At 44.9% G+C, this 27,930-nt stretch overlaps 1 protein-coding gene across 2 annotated transcripts in view; it reads left to right on the top strand.

The window, feature by feature from the left end:
- The window catches only part of PITPNC1 (phosphatidylinositol transfer protein cytoplasmic 1), a 315,351-nt gene that overhangs the window by 179,627 nt on the left and 107,794 nt on the right, over window positions 1-27,930 (top strand). For both annotated transcript variants that reach the window (XM_063599339.1, XM_063599338.1), the window contains exon 4: window positions 17,281-17,352. In XM_063599339.1, coding sequence (XP_063455409.1) covers window positions 17,281-17,352 — 72 coding nt within the window. The remainder of the gene's footprint in view (window positions 1-17,280; window positions 17,353-27,930) is intronic.

The raw sequence follows: 27,930 nt of genomic DNA on the forward strand, positions 1-27,930 counted from the left end.
TGTAATCTCAACACTCTGGGAGGCCGAGGCAGGTGGATCACTTGAGGTCAGGAGTTCAAGACAAGCCTGGCCAACATGGCGAAACCCAACCTCTACTAAAAATACAAAAATTAGCTGGGCGTGGTGGTGTGTGCCTGTAATCCCAGCTACTCAGGAGGCTAAGGCAGGAGAATCACTTGAACCTGGGATGCGGAGGTTGCAATGAGCCGATATCTCACCATTGCACTCCAGCCTGGGTGACAATGTAAGACTCTGTCTCAAAAAAAAAAAAGGGGGAATGCAAAATTGCCCTGAGGTCTTTGATCTTTTTGATCAGTAAGATAATGTGAACTACACGATAGTGTGTATTTCTTTACTGTCTAGACAAGTGTTGATACATCTTTTCAGTTCAGAATTTTAAACATCGATTCTACTTTCTTAAGTGAGAATTTGCTAGGTTGGTGAAGGGGGATGATTCTTAACCCTTTTTAACTGAGAAGGCTTGCCGTCTGAAAGTTTCTTACCTGGCCATATGCTCACCTGTATTTGGGAAGTCACACTGATCCATTCCCATCTCTGTTATTATTATTTTTAATTCTAAATTAGAGACAGGTTTTCGCTATGTTGCCCAGGCTAATTTTGACCTCCTGGGCTCAAGCAATCCTCCTGCCTCAGCCTCCCAAAGTGCTGGGATTACAGGCGTGAGCCATCACGCCTGGCCCTATCTCTGTTATTTACATGCAATTCTTTTTATTTGATGTGGTCTCCCTGTCTCTTTAAATTCTTGTCTTGCCATTATAGTATGTAGATATCAGTATTTATGAGCATCCTCTGCTTATTTCTGCCTTGACAAGTCCAGCCCTAGATCGTATGAGCCTGAATTTCGTTTCCCTGCATGATTATCCTAGAAGTGCAAGTGAGTAGCAAACCATCCCCCATTCAGAAAACATGCTTTCATTCATGTCTTCGGCTCTGTCTCCCTTCTGGCCTTGCTTTCCTAGTGAGTTGCTATTACTCAGCATGTCAGAGGACGGGAATAGGATCCATGAGTGAATGAACTAATGAATGAACAGAAGCCTCTGTGTAGGGTGCGGGCTGGTGAGGAGCAGCGGAGAGGCCCGCGTGCATTTCCATGCTGTAGCTGGAATACAAGTAGCTGTTTTCCGGCTGTGTTTCGGAGCTCTGCCTTCCACACAGTCCCTTCCTCTCACCCTCCTCCACATCTCTTTCAGGTCCCACCATTCCTCTTGGCCACATTTTTCTTCCTATGCAGCATATATTTAGGAAGTCACTCTGATTCATCCTCATCTCTATTATTTACATGCAATTCCTTTTCTTCCTTTCCTCTTTCCTTTAAAAGTCTACTTTTTTTTTTCCACTTGAGTTCTTCTTCTCACTTTTGTGGAACTATCTTCTTTGCAATTTTTTTCTCCAACTACCCTGTCACCATAACCACCCACCTTATTTGTATCTAAAGTCATACGTAACCCTCACAAGGCAGAAGGGTGAAGGGAGCTCAAATATCTCCCCTTATTACCTTTGCATCTTTTCCTGTATGATAACTAAGGTTCTGAGTAGAGGGTGACGGCCAGACATTTACCTTTTTGAAATCGATGTGTGTATTAAAGATCTCCTGTGCACAAAACAGAAATTTATATTTTGCCTTCCAAGCGTGGGGTAAAATTTCTATCAAAATGGGGAGATAAAAATTTTTTAATGAATAAAGGAAGCTGAAAGGTATTTTAAGATCTAGGTTCTACCAACTGTCTGTATACACATTTATCATCCACTTTCTTCTACTTTTCAAGCAACACAGGCTTTTCTCATTTATTTTCCAGTAGCTCCAGCCTCAGAGTCCTGGAAGATAATAAGCCCTAAACTCTATGCCTGCCCTCATTAGCACTGTGGAACATTCTGGATGTGAGTCTCCTGTTGGTGAACAGAGGAAACACTTGCAAATCTAGTTTTATTAATGATCCCATCTTAAGTTGCAATTCCCAGTGTGGCTCTGGAGCACAGTTAATATGACAATATAGAATACAGTACCAGAGAATCGATGTCATCTACAGGGGAACTCCATTAGAGAGAAAGTCAAGTCTGTATAGAGTTTCATGCTTGTGGATAGCAGGGAACACGTTTTACATACTGTTGGAACAAGGTGGCAAGAGAAGAATGCATTGAATTCCAGATAAAAGCTAAAAGGAAATTGTCTTTTAAAAGCCTATAAATACTTCATCAACCCCAAGCCAGCTCCTCAACTCTTCCATTTAACTTTCTTGATGTTAGGCCCGTTGTAAAGTGCTGCTCTCAGACATGGAAGAATTTGGGCTGGTGAACAAGAATAAAGCGTTGAGTTACTGGGCTGAGGGTTCTTCTCAATGAGTGGTTTTCAAACTGTCCTCCTTTAGGTCCAGGAGATTTCATGGACAGGTCTCAGTGGCCATTCTGTCCCTAATATTTTATTTAAAGAAAGAACTCTGATGCCAGTTAAAATGGTTTGAAAACTACTGAACTGTAACATCTCTCAGCTCCTGCCCTATTCTAAAGACCATGAATAAGTGTGACGTATGTGGGACAGGAACCACTTGGAGCAGCAGTTCCCAAATTTAACAGATTTGCAGCTCCTCTCTCTACTTAGTGGTGCTTATATTAGTCAAGGTTCTCCAGAGAGACAGAACCAATGGTGGGGGAGATGTGGGGAGAGAGAGAAATGGGTGGATGGATAGATAGATTAGATAGCTAGATTAGATATGTAATTAGATAGATGGATGAATAGATGATTGATAGATATTAATAGATAAGAGATGGATAGATTAGCTAGATTAAGTAGATGATAGATATTAATAGATAGATTGATTAGATAGGTAGATTGGATGGATGGATGGATTGATAGATATTAACAGATAGATGGATAGATAGATAGGTAGACAGATTAGATAAAAAGATAGATTAGATAGGTAGATTGGGTGGATGGATGGATGGATGGATGGATGGATAGATAGATGAGAGGGGATTTGCTAGGGAAATTGGCTCACGTGATTAGGGAAGCTGAGAAGACCCACAACAGCCCACCTGCAAGTTGGAGACCCTGGGATGCCAGTAGTGTGGCTGAGTCCAAGTCAGAAGGCTTAGAACCAGGGGAGCTGCAAGTGTAGGTCCTGGAGTCCAAAGGCTGAGGAGCCTGGAGTCGTTGTCCAAGGACAGGAGGGGAGGAGTGTGTCCCCACTCCAGCAGATAGATCCATACATTTGCTTTACCTCTGTATTGGTCCTCTCCAGCCCCTCAGCAGGTTGGATGGTGCCCACCCACATTGAGGATGGATCTTCCTCACGAAGTGCATGCCAACTCACATGACAGTCTCTGGAAACACCCTCACAGACACACCTAAAATAAGGCTTTACTAGGCTTCTAGGTATTCCTTAATCTAGTCAAGTTGACGCCTAAAATTAACCATCATAGTGTTCTTTATAACATAGTCCTCTTTAAGTTAAAGTAGATTAAATTATAAGAATTTTTGGAAAACCTTGTGACTTCCTGTAAGATAATATATTTACTCTGGGATGCCATTGATGTATTCACTCATTTTTAAATTGGATTTAAATTTTTTCTGCTTACTAAAATAGTAGATATTTATTGTAACATCCAAGCATTATAAAAATCTATACCACAGAAAATAAAAGAACTTCATAATTTCCACTACTCTCCTCCATGAGAATATTTTCCCATGTTTTTCAGTGTGTATACTAGTTTTTCCATATTTTTCACTGTGTATACTCGTTTGCCATGTTTTTCAGTGGATATACTAGTTTTTCAATGTTTTTCAGTGTATATACTCGTTTGCCATGTTTTTCAGTGGATATACTAGTTTTTCAATGTTTTTCAGTGTGTATACTTGTTTCCCATGTTTTTCAGCGTGTATACTAGTTTTTCCATATTTTTCAGTGTGTATACTAGTTTTTCCACATTTTTCAGTGTGTATACTCATTTGCCATGTTTTCCAGTGTGTATACTAGTTTTCCATGTTTTTCAGTGTGTGTACTAGTTTTCTGTGTTTTTCAGTGTGTATACTAATTTTCCATGTTTTTCGGCGTGTATACTCATTTTCCATGGTTTTTGATGTGTATATTAGTTTTCCATGTTTTTCAGTGTGTATACTAGTTTTTCCATGTTTTTTTCAGTGTGTATACTTGTTTTCCATGTTTTCCAGTGTGTATACTAGTTTTCCATGTTTTTCAGTGTGTGTACTAGTTTTCTGTGTTTTTCAGTGTGTATACTAATTTTCCATGGTTTTCGGTGTGTGTACTCATTTTCCATGGTTTTTGGTGTGTATATTAGTTTTCCATGTTTTTCGGTGTGTATGCTAGTTTTTCCATGTTTTTTCGGTGTGTATACTTGTTTTCCATGTTTTCCAGTGTGTATACTCGTTTTCCATGTTTTTCAGTGTGTGTACTAGTTTTCTGTGTTTTTCAGTGTGTATACTAGTTTTCCATGTTTTTCGGCGTGTATACTCATTTTCCATGGTTTTTGATGTGTATATTAGTTTTCCATGTTTTTCAGTGTGTATACTAGTTTTTCCATGTTTTTTTCAGTGTGTATACTTGTTTTCCATGTTTTCCAGTGTGTATACTAGTTTTCCATGTTTTTCAGTGTGTGTACTAGTTTTCTGTGTTTTTCAGTGTGTATACTAATTTTCCATGGTTTTCGGTGTGTGTACTCATTTTCCATGGTTTTTGGTGTGTATATTAGTTTTCCATGTTTTTCGGTGTGTATGCTAGTTTTTCCATGTTTTTTCGGTGTGTATACTTGTTTTCCATGTTTTCCAGTGTGTATACTCGTTTTCCATGTTTTTCAGCGTGTGTACTAGTTTTCTGTGTTTTTCAGTGTGTATACTAGTTTTCCATGGTTTTCAGTGTGTATACTCATTTTCCATGGTTTTTGGTGTGTATATTAGTTTTCCATGTTTTTCGGTGTGTATGCTAGTTTTTCCATGTTTTTTCGGTGTGTATACTTGTTTCCCACGTTTTTCAGTGTGTATACTCGTTTTCCATGTTTTTCGATGTGTATACTAGTTTTTCCATGTATTTCAGTGTGGATACTAGTCTACTTTCTTTTTGTTTTTACAAAAATGGGGCTATCCTGTTTTACACTTTTTTTTTTAATGGTTTTAGAGTCGATCACAATGTACTTAACCAGCCTTCTACTGGTGAACTTTGACTTGTTTCCAAGTTTTTTTATAGGACCAACAATACAGTTAACGAACATGTGTTTTTTTGTAATATTTTTTCACATCTCAGAATTCATGCTGGAGTTCTGGGCAGGGTTTTTTGTTTGTTTGTTGTTTTTTGATACAGGGGCTCGCTCTGTCACCCAGGCTGGAGTGCAGTGGCGCGATCTTGGCTCACTGCAACCTCTGCCTCCCAGGTTCAAGTGATTCTCCTGCCTCAGCTTCCCTAGTAGCTGGGATTACAGGCGTGCACCACCATACCCAGCTAATTTTTGTATTTTTAGCAGAGACAGGGTTTTGCCATGTTGGCCAGGCTGGTCACAAACTCCTGGCCTCAAGTGATCCACCCGTGTCAGCCTCCCAAAGTGCTGGGATTACAGGCATGAGCCACCCACAGGGCCTGGACCTGTTTTTAAAAGCACTTTCATAATAAGAATTAACCTAAGCCATTATATTTCAATTCAGTTTTTGAAAATTATTGTGTTTTCAAGGTACTAGGGTAATTTGGCATCTAAAGGAATACCAATGAATTTCTGAAATGAATAATTATTTCCCTAATATATCTTTTGAGTAACTCCTGCTTTTCCTGATTTGGGTTTGTTTGAAACAAGGCACGTCTATCATATGACAGATTCACACACACATATTTTCTCTGCTGTTAGTGGCCACAGCACACACTGAGAAGCAAAGCCTGTGCTTTCAACCTCTGCTTCCCTGGAAGCACTTCCATGATTTCCTGATACTCAAGAATCAGCATGAGATCACAAGCATGCATGTCAGAGCTAGACAGCCTGGCTTGAATCCCATCTCCTCTATGCATTTGTTGTGTGACTTAGAGCACACTGTTGGACCTTTCTGTGCCTTTGTTTCTTCATCTGTAAAATGGGGATGTATGAGGGTTAATGAGTTAATAGATGAACTAATATATATCAAATACTCGGACCAGTGCCTGTTGACAGGAAGGACGGTATAACACTATTGTCATTATAACCTCTGTATTGGGTTGTGTCTGTCCTCACTGGACATGTGGAATGTTGGCCAGGTCTCCTTTGGATTGTCATTTTGACCCAGAACCTCCCAGAGTTAAGAAATACCTGGACAGGCCAGGCGCGGTGGCTCACGCCTGTAATCCCAGCACTTTGGGAGGCCAAGGCGGGTGGATCATGAGGTCAGGAGATCGAGACCATCCTGGCTAACATGGTAAACCCCGTTTCTACTAAAAATACAAAAAATTAGCCAGGCGTGGTGGCAGGTGCCTATAGTCCCAGCTAGTCAGGAGGCTGAAGCAGGAGAATGGCATGAACCTGGGAGGCAGAGCGTGCAGTGAGCCAAAATTGTGCCACTGCAATCCAGCCTGGGCGACAGAGTGAGACTCCATCTCCAAAAAAAAAAGAAATACCTGGGCGACGAGAAGTGCTATCAAGGAGGTGGGGAAGTTGGAACTCTCCTACACTGTTCATGGGAATGTACAAGGGTGCAGCCACTTTGGAATGGGGTAGCCGTCTGGAAGTTCCTCAGCAGGTTAAACATAGAGTTACAGTGTGATCAGCAATTCCACTCTAGGTATACACTCAAGAGAAATGAAAACATGGCCGGGCGCAGTGGCTCACACCTGTAATCCCAGCACTTTGGGAGGCCGAGGTGGGTGGATCACGAGGTCAGGAGTTTGAGACCAGCCTGGCCAACATGGTGAAACCCCATCTCTACCAAAAATACAAAAATTAGCTAGGTATGGTGGCAGGTGCCTGTAATCCCAGCTAGTCTGGAGGCTGAGGCAGGAGAATCGCTTGAACCCAGGGGGTGGAATTGCAATGAGCCAAGATCACACCACTGCACTCCAGCCTGGGCAACAGAGTGAGACTCCATTTCAAAAAGAAAGAAAGAAAGGAGAAGAGAAGAGAAAAGAAGAAAGAAGAAAGAAAGAAAGAAATCTACACAAAAACTCGCACAAGAATAGCTGTGGCAGTAGTGTTCATAGTAGCCAAAAAATAGAAACAAATGTTCATGAACTGATAAATGGAGAAATCAGATGTAGTATGTCCATACAATTCGGCCAGAAAAAGGAATGGAGTACCCATACATGCTAGAACATGGATGAGCCTTGAAAACATGCTAAGGGAAAGAAGCCAGGAACAAAAGACCACATATGATACACTTGCATTTGTAGGAAATGTATAGAATAGACAAATCTTAGAGTAGATTAGGAGTTACGTACATTGTGGTGCTGCAGGTAGGCGGGAATGGGGACGTGACTGCTGATGGATACAGGGCTTCTTTGGGAGGTAATGGAAATGTTCTAAAATTAGATTGTCATAATGGTTGTATAACTCTGAATATACTGAACACCATTAACTTGTATACTGGAAATGGGTGAATTATATGGTATGTGAATAAAGCTATTTTTTATTTATTTTATTTTATTTTTTTAGAGATGGGATCTTGCTTGCTCTGTAACCCAGGCTGGAACGCAGTAGTGTGATCATAGCTCACTGCAGCCTCAAACTCCTGGGCTCAAGTGATCCTCCTGCCTCTGCCTGCTGAATAGTAAAGCTATATTTTGGGGGGGAAAGGGGGAAACAGCTCCTGAGTTTGGGGGTGGGCTCCGAGAATCTACCAACTTACTGAAAGCGAGGCGTCGGGAGAGAGGCCTGGAATCTGTTTTTAACAAGCCCAGCAAATGAGGCATCATTAAGTAGGTCTTAGAAATACACTGTCATAGAGAATACTTTTATTTTTCTTTTGCACTGTAAAGTGGGATAGGGTAGGATTAATACATTTTAGCTTACATTTTTGCCACAGGCTAGGTGCTGTGGAAATACAGTATCCTTTGATGACAATAATGACAGTCTTCAAAGTGAGCGGTGTACATTCTTCCAGAAGTTTCGCACTTCCTGCTTCTGAAGTGCAGTGCCCTAGGGAGCCTCAGACCCATCCCCAGGGCCCCCATTCACTGCAGCCACTATCGTCTCTCTCCCTCTGCAGGTGCTGAGACAGAAATAAGGGCTGCCAGCACCACCCAGAAACTGACTATGAAATCCCCAATGTGTCTGACCCTTTCTCTTTAAGACTTTGGTTTGCTTACATTTCATTTTGTTCCTGTAAGTGTTTCTTATTGCCATAGCAACCCTAATCAATCACTGGACCAAAAATAGCTCTTTCATGTTTTCCAAAGCATGTCTGTAGTGAATTAGAAATTCAGTTCTGCCGTGCATTTTGCATATGCTGCTTTCATTTCCCGACACTGAACCTGGGAGGGCTCGTGTCTGGAAATTATTCTTGCAGAGACCCAGAAACCTCACTTGTCTCTCCTGGCGTTCTTCTTCCCCACTGCAGATCCACCCGTCACTTCCAAAAGCTACAAGTAGCTGCATTTAAATGTTCCACCATCACTTTTCTGCATATTGAGTTTTGGGTGCTGGAGGTTTTACAGGTACCAGAATATCACTTTTCAATAAGAGGTTCATCCTGGTGGATTCCGTTGGGTTTGGAAGGCCAATTATAGATGCTTAGACACCAGATAAAAGGAAGAGGGTCATGGCAGGGAGCAGATGGCAGCAACACCTATAAGATTCCTCTGGCTTATGTGGATCTAAGCTAGAAAATCAAAGATGAGATGATAGGAGAGCTCCTGCCTTGACTCCCTGACTTCTTCCTAACACTGCTACTGTTTTTAGGGGGTTGGGGCAAAATAAACACTGGGTGTAATTAAGTGAATATTTTCTATGATGCTTTCTCTGCTTTATTCTCCCTGCCAAGCTGTGCCTTTAGTCAAGAAGAGGGAGAGAGAGATAAAAAAGAAAAGATTTTTCATGAGAAAGAGGATTCCAGACCTGGAGTGAGCCCAGAGGAGGAAGAAGAGGTGGAGAGGGACAGAAATGACTCACTGATTTCCCCCAGGCTCCAGGGACAGGCGTGCTTTTTTGCCTCCCCCTCTGCCTGTAAGCGGAGTCATCTCTGTGGCCTCAAGGGTTCCCAACTTCTGTTTTATGCTTCTGTTTCTTAACTTCTTTGAGCCTTGGTTTTGGCGATTGGGTTGAGTGAACCAGCGGATGTACACCCTTTAGATCTAGGAAAGAAAAGAGTTCACGGAGATCCTGGTAGAGTTTTTGTTCCCTGCATGAAGTCAGCAGGGGGCCAAGGGAAAGCTCAGAGAAGAGGCCAGTGGAAGGGGCACCTGCCCAGAAGGAGCTGCCAAGGATGGAGCCTGGGACACGTGGTGACATTTCCTCAGCAGCAGAGCAGGTCAGGGATTCAGAGTGAGTCTGGAAGAGCCCAGATCTGCTCTGTGGTTTGGCTGCCTTCCTTGCCATGGGAAGAAGCCATCAGGTGTCCTGTGGATGCCTTTCCGGAAGCCTCTGCATCCTTGCATCTTCATAGTGGACGATCTGCCTTTGACCCCAGCTCAGCTTTCTCGTCCACATTGCCTAGGAGGGTACAATGGAGTGGACCAACATCTCTCCAGCATCTGCCAGGCGCTGCCTGGCCCTGGACATTCGTTATCTCTTTTCATTCTCACTCCACAGCTTTGAGGTTGCAATTGTCTCCATTTGATAGATGAGGAAACTGAAGCTCAGAGGGAATCGTGAATTTGCCCCAAGTCACACAGTTTGTTGGAAAAGAAGCTGCGGTTTGAACTGAAGTCTGTTTTACTCCAAAAATCTGTATTTTTTTTTTTCACTACTAAATCATCATCCTCCCTCTCTGTGGGTTAGGTGCCTGCTGCTGCATCTGGACACCAGATAATGACAAGCTTGCTGACATCAGTTACTAGTAAATATCACCCTGGGCAATAAGCAGTGGCCATTGATTGACAAAGCAGGTGGCATCATAGGTGGAACTAATAAGTCAGAAAATGCACCAATTCCCCCTTCCCTTGCACTTGCTTGAACCTCAAAGTCGGTGATGCTTTACTCAGATGAAAACCAGATGGGTGATTTGGAAGAAGGCAGCCAGCAGGCTGAGTGTTGTGTTGGTTTTCTCTTGCTGTGTAACAAATCTCCCACAAATTTAGCAACTTAACACAAGTGGCTGGGTGCGATGGCTCATGCCTATAATACCAGCACGTTAGGAGGCTGAGGTTGGAGGATCGCTTGAGCTCAGGAGTTTGAGACCAACCTGGGCAACACAGTGAGAGCTCATCTCTACTAAAAGTAAAAAAAATGAGCTGGGTGTGGTGGTGCATGCCTGTGGTCCCAGCTGTTCAGGAGGCTGAGGCGGGAGGATTGCTTAAGCCCAGGAGGTCAAGGCTGCGGCGAGCTGAGCTATACTGCATTCAAGCCTGGGCAACAGAATGAGGCTCTGTCTCAAAAAAGAAAAGAAAAGAGAAGAGAAGAAAAATAACACAAGTTTGTTATCTTGCAGTTTCCATGGGTCAGGAGTTGGAACCCAGGCTAGCTGGGTCCTTGGCTCAGGCACTCACCAGGTAGAAATCAAGGCATCAACCAAGGTTCTAGTTTCACCAGAAATGCAGGGTCCTCTTCCACACTCACTGGTGGTTGGCAGGATTCATTCCTTGTAGTTGAAGGATGGAGGTCGCGTTTTCTAGCTGGTTCTTCTCCGGCTGTCACTCTCAGTTCCCAGTAGACCTCTCTTGGGTCCTATCCACGTGGCTATCTCACAACTTCAAAGCCAACAATAGAATCTCTGCTTTTTCTAAAGTGAAGTCTTGTATACTGAGACAGAGTCTCAGGAGTGACTGACTGTCTTGTCTTTTTGCTATCAATCAAAAGCTGTGCTCCCTCTGAAGGTTCTGGGGGGCAACCAGGGGAGTGACAGCCCATAATATCCCCAGGTCCTGCTCACACCCGAAGGGAAGGATTACACAGGATGTGTGCACCAGTGGCTGGGACTCTGGAGGCCATCTCAGAATTCTGTCTGCAGTGGCTTTTTCAGTCTTTCCTTCATATGCTGTGGGCCAAATGGGACTTTAGACATTCAGCATTTCCAAATGACTGTTCCTTAGAGAGCACGGGATGCTTCAGCAGCCCTTAGACATCGTTTTCTGTTTTAGCCAATGGCTGATGACCCTAGTGTCTCTCTTCTTGGAGCAAGTTCAGGTGTGGTTACATCAGGGTTCCCAACATTTTTTCCACCCCCACACTCCTGACAGATCCCTCGGTGATATAGAATCCCTCCACCCAAGGACATTTATCAGGATCTTTAGGGAACAGCGCATATTTTGAGAAAAAGTCCAGGGTTGGAAAGTGGGGTTCCCATCTCCCCATTGACATTGAGAATGACTAGGTTAGATGGTATATTCCTAGTGGAAGCAAAAGTCTTAGTTACAGATAAGAGCATTATTTGAGCAAACCTAAACTAAAGGAGATGCTTTAACACCTGAAGAAGCTGGGTGAAGCGGGGGGGGGGGTAAAGAAGAAGGGGGGTGACTTTGATGACCACCATTCCTAGTGGTGCTGGTATTAGGGGGGCACCCTCCTGTTAGAGTGTGAGCTTACCACATGGTTGGTGAGCCTGGGACACAGATAGCTAATGGTAATGGTGACAAAGGAGATCCGTGCTGTGATAAAGGGACAAAAAGAATGCTGCCAGCATGCATGGGATAATCATTCCGAAGTGGTACTTGAGATGGTCTTTGAGTAAGATTTAGGAAAGAAATTTCGGGCTGAGAGTACCATGGCCCAAAAAAAAAAAAAAAAGACCTGACAGCAGGAAGTTTTCCAGGGAAGGGGGAGTGGACCTAGATTTAGGGTGGGTCCAAATCCAATGACTTTTGTCCTTGTAAGAAGAGAAGAGAGCACAGAGACCCAGAGGGAAGAAGGGGATGTAAAGACGGAGGCAGAGACTGGAGTGATGCCCCCACTCCCGGTGCCACCAACAGCTGGAAGAGACAAGTACAGATTCTCTCCCAGAGTCTTCAGAGGTAGTATGGCTCTGCCAACACCTTGGTTTCAGGCTCCTGGCCTCCAGAACTGTGAGAGAATAAATTGCTGCTGTTTTAAGCCACGCAGTTTGTGGAATTGGCTACGATAATTCTGGAGTACCAGTACAGTCAGGGATAACATTCGCGTTCAGTCTGGACCTTTCAAGTTTGATGAACCTGTAGGGTCTTTGTTGGGGATGGCCAGTGGGCACCTGGAAATGTGAGAGGAGTTGGAATTTGAGATGTTGATTTGGGAGGCATCTGCCAAAAAAGAAAAAAAAAACATGAAAAGTCAGAAGCAGATGAGATCACCAGGGGAGAGGGTTTGGATCAAGAAAAGAGGCTGTAGGTAGGGTAGGACCTGAGGAATCTCCTGCAGGGAAGGAGTGGAGGAGGGAGGAAAGGCTGAACTGCTGCTCAGGATGGAGGAGTTGCTCAGTCATATTGCAGTGTAGAGAGGTCTCCAGGGTGCAAATGGAAGAGTGATGCTGCTTTGGAAATCCTTCGATGATCAGGTGGGAGGTGGAAAAAGTAGAGACAGGAAGCACTGAAACTGAATACTCTTTTTTTTTTTTTTGAGATGGAGGCTTGCTCTGTCGCCCAGGCTGGAGTGCAGTGGCGCAACCTCAGCTCACTACAACCCCCGCCTCCCGGGTTCAAGCGATTCTTCCCGCTCAGCCTCCCGAGTAGCTGGGATTACAGGCATCTGCCATCATGCCCAGTTAATTCTTGTATTTTTGTAGAGATGGGGTCTCACCATTGGCCAGGCTGGTCTTGAACTCCTGACCTCAGGTGATCCACACACCTCGGCCTCCCAAAGTGCTGGGATTACAGGCATGAGCCACCATGCCCGGCCACTGACTACTCTTTTAATAAGTTTTTTTATGAAGACAGAGAGAGATATGGAATTGATTATAGATGGGGGAAGAAATAGGATCAAGGGAACTTTGTGCTTATTTATTTTTTAAGACTGTGTCTCTTTTCATTATATTTTTAGGCTGTGGGAAGGAAGCAGGGAAAAGATGCAAATAATCAATGAAACAAGGTTCCAGAGAAGAGCTTACAAATAATTTGTACTGTGCACCTACTGTGTGCCAGTCACTGTGCTGGGGTTTAGCTGTGTGATCTCATTGATCTTCTGAACACTCCTACAGAGTGGAAAAGGATTGTCCCCATTCTCCACCTGGGGCAACTGGGGCTGAGAACAGTAAAATAACTTGCCCAGGTTAATACATCTGGATTTGAGCCCAAGTCAGCTGGCTCTGATGTCTCAGTGCTTTTCATTATATTATTTCTCCGCTGAAAAAGAGGAGAATATATCTCTCTCGGATTCACAAAGAATGAGAAACGTAAAGAAATAAGCAGATATGTAATGGAGGAAAGGGATGTGTCAGTGTTTCTATCATGCAGTTCATGTCCTCATTAAACTATGACTCAAAGTGATCAGCTGCAAGGGAGAGGGGAGAAAGGGTGAAGCCAGGCAAGGGACCTTGAGAGGGTAGGGGATTTAGGATAGATCAGTGGATGAGATATAACAGGGAGCCAATCAGGAAGAAATAAAAGACCTTGCTTTAAAGCTAAGCTTCCGCTAGGATTAGTGGGCTGGATTTTTGGAGAAACCAGCCTGCATGGGGGAGGCAGGAGGTTATCTTAACATGGACATCACCCCTGAGAGATTTCAGTGACGGCACTGAAGAAGCTCAGAGCCACAGATAATTCTGATTTTAACTCAAGACACCCGCACACCCCAGGACTCTGAGAACGAGTCATCAGACATCCCAAGGGGATTATCAGCCCCAACCACCTGCCGAAGGAGAAAGTACTGACCCGCTTGGAGTTACCAGGAGCTGTTCTCTGGCCACCCTGCTGAAGCCAGGTGCACTACTCCTAGCCTCGTGGCAAGGTTGCCATTCTGATATGAAAATAACCGAAGTCCCCACTCAAAAATAACAACATCTGCTAATTTGCATGGGAGTTTTGCATTTCATAATTGGGTTTAATACGCAAATGCTAAAATTCATGCGTTGGGCTAGCTAAGTGGTTTAGAGGTTCAGTGGGTAAAAACTCCTCACAGTGTTCCACTCCAGTGCACCGAGACCCACACCCACGCTCCACCACTCTGTTCTCTCCCCACTCCTTGGTTTGACTCTCATGTGAATTATGGGATAAAAAATACAAAATCGATTTACCTAAAGGCTTGTCGTGTCTAAGAGGGTCTCAGCCAGGGCATCCCCCCACGTTCTTGTGTCTGCTTTGGGGCTCTGAGTCCTCCAGCGTCTTCATTTGAGATGAGCAGCTGCTCCTTGGTGCTACCTGAACCCGGGTGTAAGGGCAGCGGTTATGGAGTGAGAAGTTTGAGAGGAGACAGCAGAGAAGGTGTTAATGAATAATCGCAGTGCCTCTTTCTCCATAAAGGCAATTACTGGGATTGATTGTTTCCGTGTTTCCTTAGTCACGGTTCAGATCCCTTGTTTCACTCAGATTAAGACAGATGCGTGCTGAACGCGCCCTGGCATGTGATGTCAGGAGAATTATCGATGGCACGTCCCAGGCCTCTGCCTTCTCGTGCAGGTGCCACCAGGGGTCTCAGCTGGGCCGAAAGGGGAGCGTGGTCATTGTGCGGCTGAAGCATGTGTGTGCTATAGCCAGGTGGTTTTCCAGGTTTAGCATGCCTCAGCATACACTGGAGGGCTTGGTAAACAGACTGCTGAACCCCACCTCCAGAGTTTCTGATTTAGTTGGTCTGCTGAAGAATTTGCATCTTTCTTTCTTTCTTTCTTTCTTTCTTTCTTTCTTTCTTTCTTTCTTTCTTTCTTTCTCTCTCTCTCTCTCTCCCTCCGTCCCTCCTTCCCTCCCTCCCTCCCTCTCTCTCTCTTTCTCTCTCTCTCTCTCTCCCCCCCCCCCTTCTTTCTTTCTTCCTTTCTTTTTTTTTTTGAGACCGAGTCTCACTCTGTTGCCCAGGCTGGAGTGCAATGGCATGATCTCAGCTCACTGCAACCTCCACGTCCCAGGTTCAAGCGATTCTCGTGCCTCAGCCTCCCAAGTAGCTAGAATTACAGGGGTACACCACTACACCTGGCTAATTCTTGTATTTTTAGTAAAGACGGGGTTTCACCATGTTGGCCAGGCTGGTCTCAAACCCCTGACCTCAGGTGATATGCCCGCCTTGGTCTCCCAAAGTGCTGGGATTACAGGCATGAGCCACCGTGCCTGGCCAAGTATTTGCATTTCTAACAATTCTGGGCTGCTGGAGCTGGTCCAGAAACTCCTCTTTGAGAACCACTCAGTATGGTGAAGAGTATGGACACTGAGACCTGGCCACCTGGCTGCATGAGACTGTAGGCCATTTACTTACCCTCTCTGCACCTCCATCTCCTCATCTTTAAAGCAGGGGGGGATGGTAATAGTACCTCCTTCACGGGATTGTTGCCAGGAATAAATGAGTGAGAGCATCAGAGCATTTGTAGCAGTGTCTGGTATAGACAGTATATGAGTACTGGAATCATGTATAAGGGATCCAGCCTCTTGGGACTGTGATGCTATCAGGCCAAGTCTGGTTTCCCCAACACCCACAGATCCCAATGCAGGTGCTGGGTCATTTTGCCCATTAGCTGTCAATCCCATCTCTGGTGGCCAAGAAAGTTAATGCCCAGCTTAGGGCTAGCTAGAGCGTGGTTACACCAACATCCATCAAAATTCTCTTCTTAAGCCACCTTAACCCTTCACATCTACTGAATGCATAGGACTTGACTCAGCGAGACTGGGGCTGTAGGGCTGGGTTGCATTTGGGGTTTCTGTCCCTCGTGTGGACAAAGACAAAGACAGGGGCTGCCTTTTCTGGTTCCGTTTCTACCCATGGATGCTGTCTGCTGAATGCATTCTTGCTCCCCAGTATTATACATTTTTAAAACATCATTTTATTAATATTTAACCCTCACAGTGTTGCTCTTAGGTAATAATTATTACTCCTGTTTTAACTCTGTTGGGGTTCAGAGAAGTTAAATGACTTATCCAAATTACATATTAAAAGCCAGGTCTCGCCTGGATGCAGTGGCTCATGCCTGTAATCCCAGCACTTTGGGAGGCCGAGGCGGGAGAATCGCATAAGGCCAGGAATTTGAGACCAGCCTGGGCAACATAGAGAGACCCTTGCCTTTACCAAAAAAAATTTAAAAATCCGCCAGGCATGGTGTCACACACCTATAGCTGTAGTCCCAGCTACCTGGGAGGCTGAGGTGGGAGGATCGCTTGAGCCCATAGGTCAAGGTTACAGTGAGCTGTGATTGCACCACTGCACCCCAGCCTGGGTGACAAAGTAAGACTCTGTCTCAAAAATAAAAATAAAAAGAAGGCCGGGCGCCTGTAATCTGTAATCCCAGCACTATGGGAGGCCAAGGTGGGCAGATCTTTTGAGCTCAGGAGTTCGAGACCAGCCTGGCTAACATGGAGAAACCCTATCTCTACTAAAAATACAAAAATTAGCCGGGCTACACGGGAGGCTAAGGCATGAGAATCACTTGAACCTGGGAGGTGGAGGTTGCAGTGAGCCGAGATCGCACCACTGCACTCCAGCCTGGGCGACAGAGCAAGACCCTGTCTCAAAACAATAAAAAATAATAAAATTTAAAAATTAAAAATAAAATTTTAAATTTAAAATAAATTAAATTTTTTTTTATTTTACTTTAAAAATAAATTTATGTTTTAAAAATTAAAAATAAAAGCCAGGTCTGTCTGACTTCAATAATCTATGACTTTAAAGTTCTACTATATCCCCTTGCTAATGTTATATGAGCATTTATATAAAGATTAAGGCTGGGTCCCCAGGAATCCAGCAATGGTAGCTGCTCCCCAAAAGTAAGCTCACCAGAACTGGAACTGGCGTGATTTAGGGGTTTGCTTTTCTAAAGCTTATGCTAGGAGTCACAGAAAATATTCCTTTTGGAAATGTTCTCTTCAGGGACTTGCCCTCTACTGCTGGTTATTCTCTGTGGCCCGACCTCTGTCTGGATGAAACTGTGTTCATTGTCCTAAAGGCGGCTTTCCTTTGTCTGAATTTGGATATTGACTTAGTATCTTAACATTTCTGCTCCGGGACGGTGCTCGCAACCAAATGGCCAGGAAAGTATTCAGAAGCTCTGCTGAATATAGGAAGAGAGAAAAAATGTTATGCTAATGAAAGTTTTCTTTTCTCCCACAGTGTTCCTTTCTGCCGAAATTCTCCATTCATATAGAAACCAAGTATGAGGACAACAAAGGAAGCAATGACACCGTGAGTAGCCCCTCCTTCCATGCTGCGCTCGCCTCTTGGGCTCTGAATATCACAGCACTTCTCGCAGCCCCTCTGTGACCAGGGCCAGCAGTGGGACCTGTGCCTGGGACCTCAGAGATGTTCTGGCCTTTGGCTTCTGAGGGTTATTTCCCTGGGACTTTTCCCGGGAATTCTTTTGTTGTCTAGCTTTTCTTTCTTCTCATTTTTATGTACTTTCCCTGGGCTTCTGAGTGGAAGCCTCTGACCTGGGGTGATTGTCATGGAGGTGGAGAGGATGACAGGGCACTTGGAACTCCAAGATTTGGTTTCTGATCATTGGACAGAGTACACATCTTCTCAATGCCTATTAATATCTACTTCGGAAAGGGAATACAATCAAAGATATGTGTACACAGAAAAGGAAATACAGTCAGATGTATGTGTGAACAGAAAAGGAAATACAGGCCTGGTGCAGTGGCTCACGCCTGTAATCCCAGCACTCTGGGAGGCTGAGGCAGGCACATCACCTGAGATCAGGAGTTCAAGACCAGCCTGGCCAACATGGCGAAACCCTGTCTCGACTAAAAATACAAAAATTAGCTGGGTGTGGTGGTGCACACCGGTAATCCCAGCTACTTGGGAGGCTGAGGTAGGAGGATTGCTTGAACCTGGGAGGCAGAGGTTACAGTGAGCCGAGGTTGCACCACTGCACTTCAGCCTGGGCCACAGAGCGAGACTCCATCTCAAAAAAATAAAAAAAGAGAAAAGGAAATAGAATCAGATGTGTGTGTGCATACTGCATGCATGCTTACTTACACACATGCGGTGTATGTATACACCCACACATCCTACCTTAAAATCAGGGGGTACCCCCACAAAATATTTACCTCCTGAGGCATTCTGACTCTTACTAAATTTCAGCCAAGTATTTTGCTTATTAGTGTTGGGTAAAACCCATCTTCTGATCTGGCTTTTACCCCCAGGCTCTTTCTGTTTGGGCAGTACATTTCTAACTTCTCTTTTCTTTGGGGGTGACTGTTTTGACCTACCAAAAGCCTCACCTGGGATTAGGCTGTGGGTTCCCTCAGGACCCATTGAAAGGAAGAACCTGGATCTAGAAGCTTCGGGGCTTCCCCAGAGTTCATGGAACTTCCCAGAGGAGAGAAAAATACAGCTGGCAGAAGTACTATCCTACCGCCGCCATGTTCAGGAACCCCATGGTTAGTGTCTCCTTGAAGTGGCGGCCCAATGGGAAATGTTTAGGGCCATTTTCCTGTCACAGCCTGAAATCACAGGCGCATTGCTGGCCAAATTAATCAAAACCACCATGCCTAAAACAGTGTCACACTGTGTTTCAACTTGAATCCTTGTAAAATAGTGATTTTTTTTTTTTTTTTTTTTTCTGATTAGAAAGCAGGCTGGGCGCGGTAGCTCATGCCTGTAATCCTAGCATGTTGGGAGGCCAAGGTGGGCAGATTGTCCGAGCTCCGGGGTTCAAGACCAGCCTGGGTAACATGGCAAAACCCCATCTCTACTAAAAATACAAAAAATTAGCCGGGCGTGGTGGCGCATGCCCGTAATCCCAGCTACTCAGGAGGCTGAGGCAGGAGAATTACTTGAGCCTGGGAGGCAGAGGTTGCAGTGAGCCCAGATCGCGCCACTGCACTCTAGCCTGGCAACAGAGCGAGACTCTGTCTCAAAAAAAAAAAAAGTTAATACATGGCTATTCAAACTTGGAGAATGCAAAAAGAAAGTATTGAAAAAAGAAAGGAAAAACCAATAGCAATCCCACAATTTAGAGATGACTTCTGTTAGCAATTTGGTTCATGTTGCAGATTATGGACAAATTTATTTTTTAACCAATTCCTCCTGAATTGAATTATATAGTATGTTATTTTTAACATGCCCTGAAGTATGCTTCCCTATAATGATTTTTCCTGGCTGTACCACCTTCCATATTTCAGTGTACTTCATTAAAGAATTGCTGGTCACTGGATATTGAAGTAAGCTTGACTCTTTTTACGTAGCTGTGGACTGTCATGAAAAGCATAATAAAGTTCAGTTGCCTGAATTGCTTTTCCTGGCATAATATGAAAATATGGGGGAATTTTTTTTTTCTTTATAAGACAGGGTCTCGCTCTGTCACCCAGGCTGGAGTGCAGTAGCACGATCTCAGGTCACTGCAGTCTCCACCTCCTGGGCTCAAGCAATCCTCCCACCTCAGCCCCCCTACTGGGACTACAGCACACATGACCGTGCCCAGCTAATTTTTGTGTTTTTTTTAGAGACGTGGTTGTACCATGTTGCCTAGGCTGGTCTCAAACTCCTGGACTCAAGCAATCTGCCTGTCTTGGCCTCCCAAAGTGCTGGGATTACGAGCGTGAGCCACCATGCCTGGCTGGAAAAAAATTTTTTAAATATCTTTTAGTCTTTCCAAACAAATTTCCTTGCTTTCTCTCTTTTTCTCTATGCCTCTATCTCCATGAGTTCATTCAAAACAGCTCTCCATTTGAAGCAGTGTAGAGAGGCCAGGTGCTATGGCTCACACCTATAATCCCAGCACTCTGGTAGGCTGTGGTGGACGGATCACCTGAGGTCAGGAGTTTGAGACCAGCCTGGGCAGCATGGTGAAACCCCATCTCTGCAAAATTAAAAAATTAGCCAGGCGTGGTGACACACACACCGGTGGCTGCAGCTACCTGGGAGGCTGCAGTGGGAGAATCGCTTGAGCCCAAGAGGTCAAGCCTGCAGTGAACCATGTTTGCACCTCTACACTCCAGCTTGGGTGACAGAGTGCCACCTAAAAATAAAAAAGAGGTGCAGAGGGGACACGTGGCCTCACTGTGATCCCTATAGATTGGTGGGACCACTGTAATCTGGTTTATCCTCTGCCCAGTTCAAATCATCCCCAAAATTCATATGGTTATTGTGTATTATTATACATCCTTTTTTGGCAGGTGCTCAGGTTTTTTGACTACTCTCCTAGGAATTTAAAATAACAGGTTATCCACCTTACAATCAGGATCCAGGCCCATGCCAAGGGCCAGGCCCCTTTGAGACTTAGGCTGGCCTGCAAGAGAAGCACCTATCACCTATTCACTCTGTGCAGTCCTTGGACACAGTTTGCTTCCTCTAGGAGAAATCTCAGCTGTTATAGCCTGGCTTGCCTCCCTCTCCCCAGAATGTGGACTCTGGAACTGCCCAGGGGACCTGCTGCTTGTCTGCCTGTCATGGCACCCAACTTGCCCAAGCCCCAGTCCTGCCATCTTGTTACACTAAAGAGGCCCTAAATGTGTTTTTGGCCCAGTTGCCACCCCCTGCCCCCCAGGCTCTGCTTGACCCTGCTCCACGGACCCCAGGTCTTGCTCCTGAGGCCATTGGACCACACGGCCCAGCCCCAGTTCATTAGACTTCTTTGCCAATTTGCCCTCCTTTGTTTTACATATTCAGCGGCTGTTGGTTGTCCAGCAGATTCAAAGTTGGTCCCAGAAAGGCAGAAAAGGAGTGTTGCGCCGAGGCACGGTGGCTCACGCCTGTAATCCCAGCACTTTGGGAGGCTGAGGTGGGTGGATACCTGAGGTCAGGAGTTTGAGACCAGCCTGGCCAACATGGCGAAACCTCGTCTCTACTAAAAATAGAAAAATTAGCTGGGCATGGTTGTGTGCACCTGTAATCCCAGCTACTCAGGAGGCTGAGGTTGGAGAATTGCTTGAACCCGGGAGGCAGAGGTTGCCGTGAGCAGAGATCGCGCCACTGCACTCCAGCCTGGGTAACAAGAGTGAAACTCTGTCTCAAAAAAAAAGAAAAGAAAAGGAGGGCTGCATCCGTTTCCATTCATACTTGTTAATACTTCAAAATCTGAACATAAGAAGTATATATTTATCTAACAATTCTTTAATTACTAAACGCTAGGTTTATCTAGCCAGGGATTCAAAACTGGTGTTTTAAGCCAAGGCGTGTGCTGGTGTGCTCTTTTTCTGTCCTGGGTTGAGTGTGGAGTTTTTGGTGGGAGGCAGAGTTGCTAAGGAAAGCAGTGCAGTAGTGGATAATTCTCTTGTCTCACCGCGTTTCCAAACTATTTAATAAACTCAGTTCATTTCTTTGCACTTTCTGGGTGTACACTCTTATCATTCAGCTACCATCCTTCATACTGCTATCTGCACTGTTTCCTCCCCTACCTGCCAAAAATTTAATGAAATTGATGACGATAAGAAGCAATAATTAAATTGAAAGAGGCTGCTGATAGTCATATTGATGATAGTGGTTGAATCGAGTACATGTTGTTATCCTATTATCAATTACCATATAAGTAATTTTTTGACGTGACCCAATATCTAGTAAAAAAAAAAAAATAGTGGCAGTATGAGTAAATATCTTCCTTGTTAAAAATAAAACCAGTATACGTATGATTGTGAAAACCTGCAAACTGTGATTACATTAACCAGGATGCAATGGGGAAGTTGTCTTAAACTGAGGCCCATTTATTTTATGCACATACTTATGAGAATTATTTGGGCCTTCATTAGTGCTAGGGAGGAGGGCACCGTGCCAAGGTAAGGTTCCGTTGTTTATCCAAGGCCATAAATCTAGGCCTGTGAGAGTCCGTGCTTAGCACTGCCTGGTTCAGCTGAATGAGAGGCTGCTCATGTGGTGACGGCTGCCAGGTTACTGGTGTTCAATGGGGTTAATGGGGGCAGCCTTGCTACTTTACTTCCTCTTCCAAACAAAGCAGGCACCATTTAAAGCAGTGGTTCCCAGCCTTGGCTGCACATTGGATTCACCTGAGAAGTTTTAACAACTCATGCCTGGGTCCCAGCCCCTGGGATTTTTATTTAATGGGTCCTGGGCGCAGGCTGGTCTAAACCAGCCAATAAGCATGAAGGACAGAGCACTCACTTCCAGAACACCAAATTCTCCAGCTGGCAGTGTGTGCAGTTTTAGAGTCTACCCTGAGGCTGAACCTGATATGTTCCCTCAGGAGACATTGGCTATGCTGTCCCCACCCCTGAGAGGGTCTAGACCAGCAGTTCTCAATCACAGCTGCCTATTAAAATCACCTGGGCCAGGCGGGGTGGCTCACACCTGTAATCCCAGCACTTTGGGAGGCCGAGGCGGGAGGATGGCTTGAGCTCAGGAGTTTGAGACCAGCCTGTCCAACATGGTGAAACCTCGTCTCTACTAAAAATACAAAAATTAGCTGGGTGTGGTGGTGCATGCCTGTAATCCCAGCTACTAGGGAGGCTGAGGCAGGAGAATTGTTTGAATCTGGGAGGCGGAAGTTTCAGGGAGCCGAGATCACGCCACTGCACTCCAGCATGGGCAACAGAGCGAGACTCCTTCTCAAAAAAAAAAAAAAAAAAAATCACCTGGGAAGCTTTAGCCATCACTGATGCTGCTGTCCCAGCCCTGGGGTTTCTGATTTCATTGGTCTGAGGTGGGGTTGAGGCATTGGGATTCTTTTTTTTTTGAGATGGAGTCTCACTCTGTCACCCAGGCTGGAGTGCAGTGGCGCGATCTCGGCTCACTGCAAGCTCCGCCTTCCAGGTTCACGCTATTCTCCTGCCTCAGCCTCCAGAGTAGCTGGGACTACAGGCGCCCGCCACCATGCCTGGCTAATTTTGTGTGTGTGTGTGTGTGTGTGTGTGTGTGTGTGTGTGTGTGTGTTTAGTAGAGGTGGAGTTTCACTGTGTTAGCCAGGATGGTCTCGATCTCCTGACCTCATGATCCGCCCGCCTCGGCTTCCCAAATTGCTGGGATTACAGGTGTGAGCCACCATGCCTGGCCGGCATTGGGATTTTTACAGCTCCCCCAGGTGAATCTAAGGGGCAACAAGACTGAGAACTATAGATTTAAAGAAATTGTAAGTGCTATTTAAAACCAACACTTAGGAAAACAAATGTCTTCACTCCTTTATACTCCTGGAAAATAGGACAGTTTACAAAAGGCATATGTAAACCCCACTCCATTCCACTCCCACTCACACAATAAAAAGACCTGAGTAACATATGTGTTCTCATTAGCCACATATCACCAAGGACATTATTTCTTGGCAAAGAAACTCCTCTGATAAAATGAAGAGAATGTCCAGTTTAGTTCCTGGAAACATGAAGCTCTGTCTTTCACAGGGGTCTCCTTGGAGGCTGCCTAAAAGAAGTGTCTGGAATGTATTTCATTTCTAGCTCCTCTGTGTGGTAATGAAAGAACACAAAGTTGTTCTTTGTGAAACAGAAAGATCAGTATTGAAGTTCCAGTTATCACCATAAGCCTAAGGCTTGGTTTCTTTATTTAACAAAAAAAATAGGATAAATAATGCTTCCATCAGGGTGTAGAGGATGCATAGAGGTTCATTTACATGGAAGCACTTCATAAACTGTAAAGTGCCATGCAAATATGAGACATGATTACTGTGATGGCCACACCTCGGGATTAACTGCACTCATGATGATTTCCCAATGAGACTCTGATTTTGTCTCAAGTGTCAATGAACCATTTGCTGTTCAACAAATTTTGAGCACCTACTATGTCCCAGGCATTAGGAGAAGGATCGGGGATACAGCATTAAGACAAACCAGCCCTCCAGGCCGGTTGCAGTGGCTCACGCCTGTAATCCCAGCACTTTGGGAGGCAGAAGCAGCCAGATCACCTGAGGTCGGGAGTTCGAGATCAGCCTGACCAACATAGAGAAACCCCATCTGTACTAAAAATACAAAAAATTAGCTGGGCATGGTGGCGCATGCCTGTAATTCCAGGTACTCAGCAGGCTGAGGCAGGAGAATCACTTGAACCTGGGAGGCAGAGATTGCAGTGAGCTGAGATCGTGCCATTGCACTCCAGACTGAGCAACAAGATTGAAACTCCATCTCAGAAAAAAAAAAAAAAAAACCAAACAAACCAGCCCTCCATTAATCATGGAGTAGGGGAAGCAGATAATAGGCAAGTAAACAAACAAAAGAATTGCAGCTGTGCTAAGTGCTAAGAAAGCTATAAACAGACTAGAGGGAGCTCAGCCTGAGGCCATGTGGTCAGAAAGGCCCCTCAGAAGACACAAGTCCACTTGAGGCTTGAGTATGGGAAGGAGCCAGCCCTATGAGATATATGTTCCCCCACCCCAAGTTCATACGTGGAAGCTTTAGAATGTGACTGTGCATGGAGACAGGACCTTTAAAGAGGGGATTAAGTTAAAATGAGGCCATTAGAGTGGGTCCTAATCCAGTCTGACTGGTGTTCAGATAAGAAGAGAACACTTGGGCACATAAAGAGACTCTAGGCTGGGTGTGGTGGCTCACAGCTGGAATCCCAGCACTTTGGGAGGCTGAGGCGGGCGGATCGCTTAAGCTCAAGAGTTCAAGACCAGCCTGAGCAACGTGGCAAAACCCCATCTGTACATAAGAAATGCAAAAACTAGCCAGATGTGGTGGTGCACACCTGTAGTCCCAGCTACTCGGGAGGCTGAGATGGAAGGATCACTTGAACCCAGGAAGCAGAGGTTTCGGTGAGCCAAGATCGTGCCACTGCACTCCAGCCTGGGTGACAGAGAGAGACGCTGTCTCAAAAACAAACAAACAAGCAGACTCTTTGGGTGCAACACGTGAAGACGTAGGGAGAAGGCAGCCATCCGCAAGCCAAGGAGGAGGTCTCTGAAGAAATCAACCCTGCAGGCACATTGATCTTGGACTTTCAGCCTCCAGAGCTGTGAGACAATTAATTAGATTTTGTTGTTTACACCACCCAATCTGTGGTGTTCTGTTATGGCTGACCCCACAAACTAATGCAGGGAGCAAAGGCCCTGGCCCCTAACACAGCCTCACATATTCCAGGAACTGTTGGAAAACCACTAGCTAGAGCATTAGGAGTGAGAATAAGTAGACTGGCAGGAACTGAGTTTGAAAATGTAGTAAAAGCTAGATCACGCAAGAGCTATGGGGCCACGGCAGAGTGTGGATTTCAGTGCAGTGGGAACTTATTCAAGGATTTTAAACAAAGGAATAACAAGATACTGTTCGTGGAGTTTTTAAAAATTTTTTATTTGGGGATAATTTTAAATTTATACTAAAGTTGGCTGGGTACAGTGGCTTATTTTCCAGCACTTTGGGAGGCTGAAGCGGGCAGATTACCTGAGGTCAGGAGTTTGAGAAGACCAGCCTGGCCAACATGGTGAAACCCTGTTTCTACTTCAAAAAAAAAAAAAAAAAAAAAATTAGCTGGGCGTGGTGGTGCATGCCTGTAATCCCTGCTACTCAGGAGGCTGAGGCAGAAGAATCACTTGAACCTGGGAGATAGAGGTTGCAGTGAGCCAAAATTGTGCCACCACACTCCAGCTGGGGCGACAAGAGCAAAACTCCATCTCAGAAAAAAAAAAAAAATGTATACTAAACTTGCGAAGATTGTGCACAGGGTTCTCAAATACCCTCTACCCAGTTTCCCCCTACCTAACCATGATTCCACTGCCAAAACTACAGACTTCATTCAGATTTCACCAGTTTTCCCAATAATGTACTTTTGCTTCTGTTCCAGAATCCAGATTAGGACACCCCATTACATTGGTTGATTTATGTTTTAAAATGTTTGCTCTGGCTGTTCTGTGGAGAATTAGTGAAAGGCAAGACCGGAAGCAGGGAGTCCAGTTGGTAGGCTATTGGAATGATCCAGACCAAGATGGTGGTTTGAGCTGGAAAGATGGCAGAGGATAAAGAGGGGAGGAAGGGATCTATTTTGAAAACAGAGTGACTTTCTGTTAGAATTGATGCGGGGCATGAGAGGGGAACAAAAGAGGGATGATCTCAGGCTTTCTAGCTCTGCCTAGTGGCCCTGGGTAAGTGGTGGTGCCGTTGCCATCATGGGAAACAGTGGAGGAGAAGCAGGTTCTGAGAAGAAAAGCAAGAGCGCCATTTAGACATGATGACTTTCACATACCAATGAGACTTCCAAGTGGAAATGAGGGGTAAGAAGTTGGATACTGGCCAGGTGTTGTGGCTCTCACCTGTAATCCCAGTGCTCTGGGAGGTCAAAGCAGGAGGATCGCTTGCACCCAAGAGTTCAAGGCCAGCCTGGGCAACATGGTGAGACCCCCATCTCTACAAAAAAAAAAAAAAATTTAATTAGCTGGACATGGTGGCACACACCTGTCATCCCAGCTACTCAGGAGGCTGAGGTGGGAGGATTGCTTGAGCCCAGGAGGTCAAGGCTTCAGTGAACCATGATCAAGCCACCGTACTCCAGCCTGGGCAACAGAGCGAGACTCTGTCTCAAAAGAAGGAGAAGAAGAAGTTGCATATGTATATGAATCTGGCATTCAGAGAGGGATGTGGGTCATGATTTTTATCTAGGGAGAGGAGTGACAGAAAAGAGAAGTTTCTAGATGCTCCAAGATAGAGATTGCCCAGGTCCTAAGAAGGACCTTCTGATGGCTTCCAGGTCCAGCTTCTCATTGTTATATTTATTCCTTGGTTAAGACTAATTTTCAATCACTGAGCTGTGCTTGGTTTTAGGAAATAAACGATCTCATTAATTTAACCACAAAGATTTACTTAGAGAGATCTAATTTCTCCCCCTGGGTGCCTCCTTCGGGTAAATTGCATAAACATCTCAATGTCTTGACTGGGCTCAACTTGCATGGCTTTGGAGAGAAATGTTCTCTTCCTGACTATAAGTAGCTTCCCCTGGAAGTTACCAGCTGACAAAGAGAGAATTTTATCATTTCAGGAGAGCTATATTTATTGAGGCTTGCTATGACAATAGTCATCGTGAAGTTTGTTTTCTTTCTTTTTTATTTTTTGAAACGGAGTCTCACTTTGTCACCCAGGCTGGAGTGCAGTGGCGTGATCTCACCTCACTACAATCTCTACCTCCCAGGTTCAAACGATTCTCTTGCCTCAGCCTCCCGAGTAGCTGGGACTACAGGTGCACGCCACCACACCCAGCTAATGTTTATATTTTTAGTAGAGATGGGATTTCACCATGTTGGCCACGCTGATCTTGAACTCCTGACCTCAAGTGATCTGCCCGCCTCGGCCTCCCAAAGTGCTGGGATTACAGGCATGAGCCACCGTGCCCAGCCGTGAAGTCTGTTTTCTAATTAGCATAGTAGTCCCTGCTTCTCCGAGGTTTCACTTTCTGCAGTTTTAGTTCCCTGCAGTCAAATGCAGTCCAAAAATATTAAATGGAAAATTCCAGAAAAGAACAATTCCTAAGTTTTAAATTACATGCTGTTTTGTGGAGCAACATGAAATCTCGTACCGTCCTGCCCCACCCCACCCAGGGCACGAAGCTTCCCTTCGTCTGTCAACTCTGCTCTGTATACGCTACACGCCTGTTAGTTACTTAGTAGCTGTCTCGGTTATCACATCAAAAAAAAAAAAAAAATAGAGCGTGTATAGAGTTTGGTACTATCTGAGGTCTCACACATCCAGTGGGAGTCTCAGAATATATCCCCCTCGGCCAAGGTCGGGGACAACTGCATTTGTATTTGTAACTCCAAGAGGACAACATAGATGGATGGATGTTAACACATTTCAAAATGTACTAAAACTAATTTGTAAAGCAGGAGTGCCAGTGGGAACTGCAGAATCCATATTTACAGGTCTCTGGAGCTGATTATCT

Source organism: Pan paniscus, chromosome 19 (genome assembly GCF_029289425.2).
Source record: "Pan paniscus chromosome 19, NHGRI_mPanPan1-v2.0_pri, whole genome shotgun sequence".
NCBI classification, from domain to species: Eukaryota; Metazoa; Chordata; class Mammalia; order Primates; family Hominidae; genus Pan; species Pan paniscus.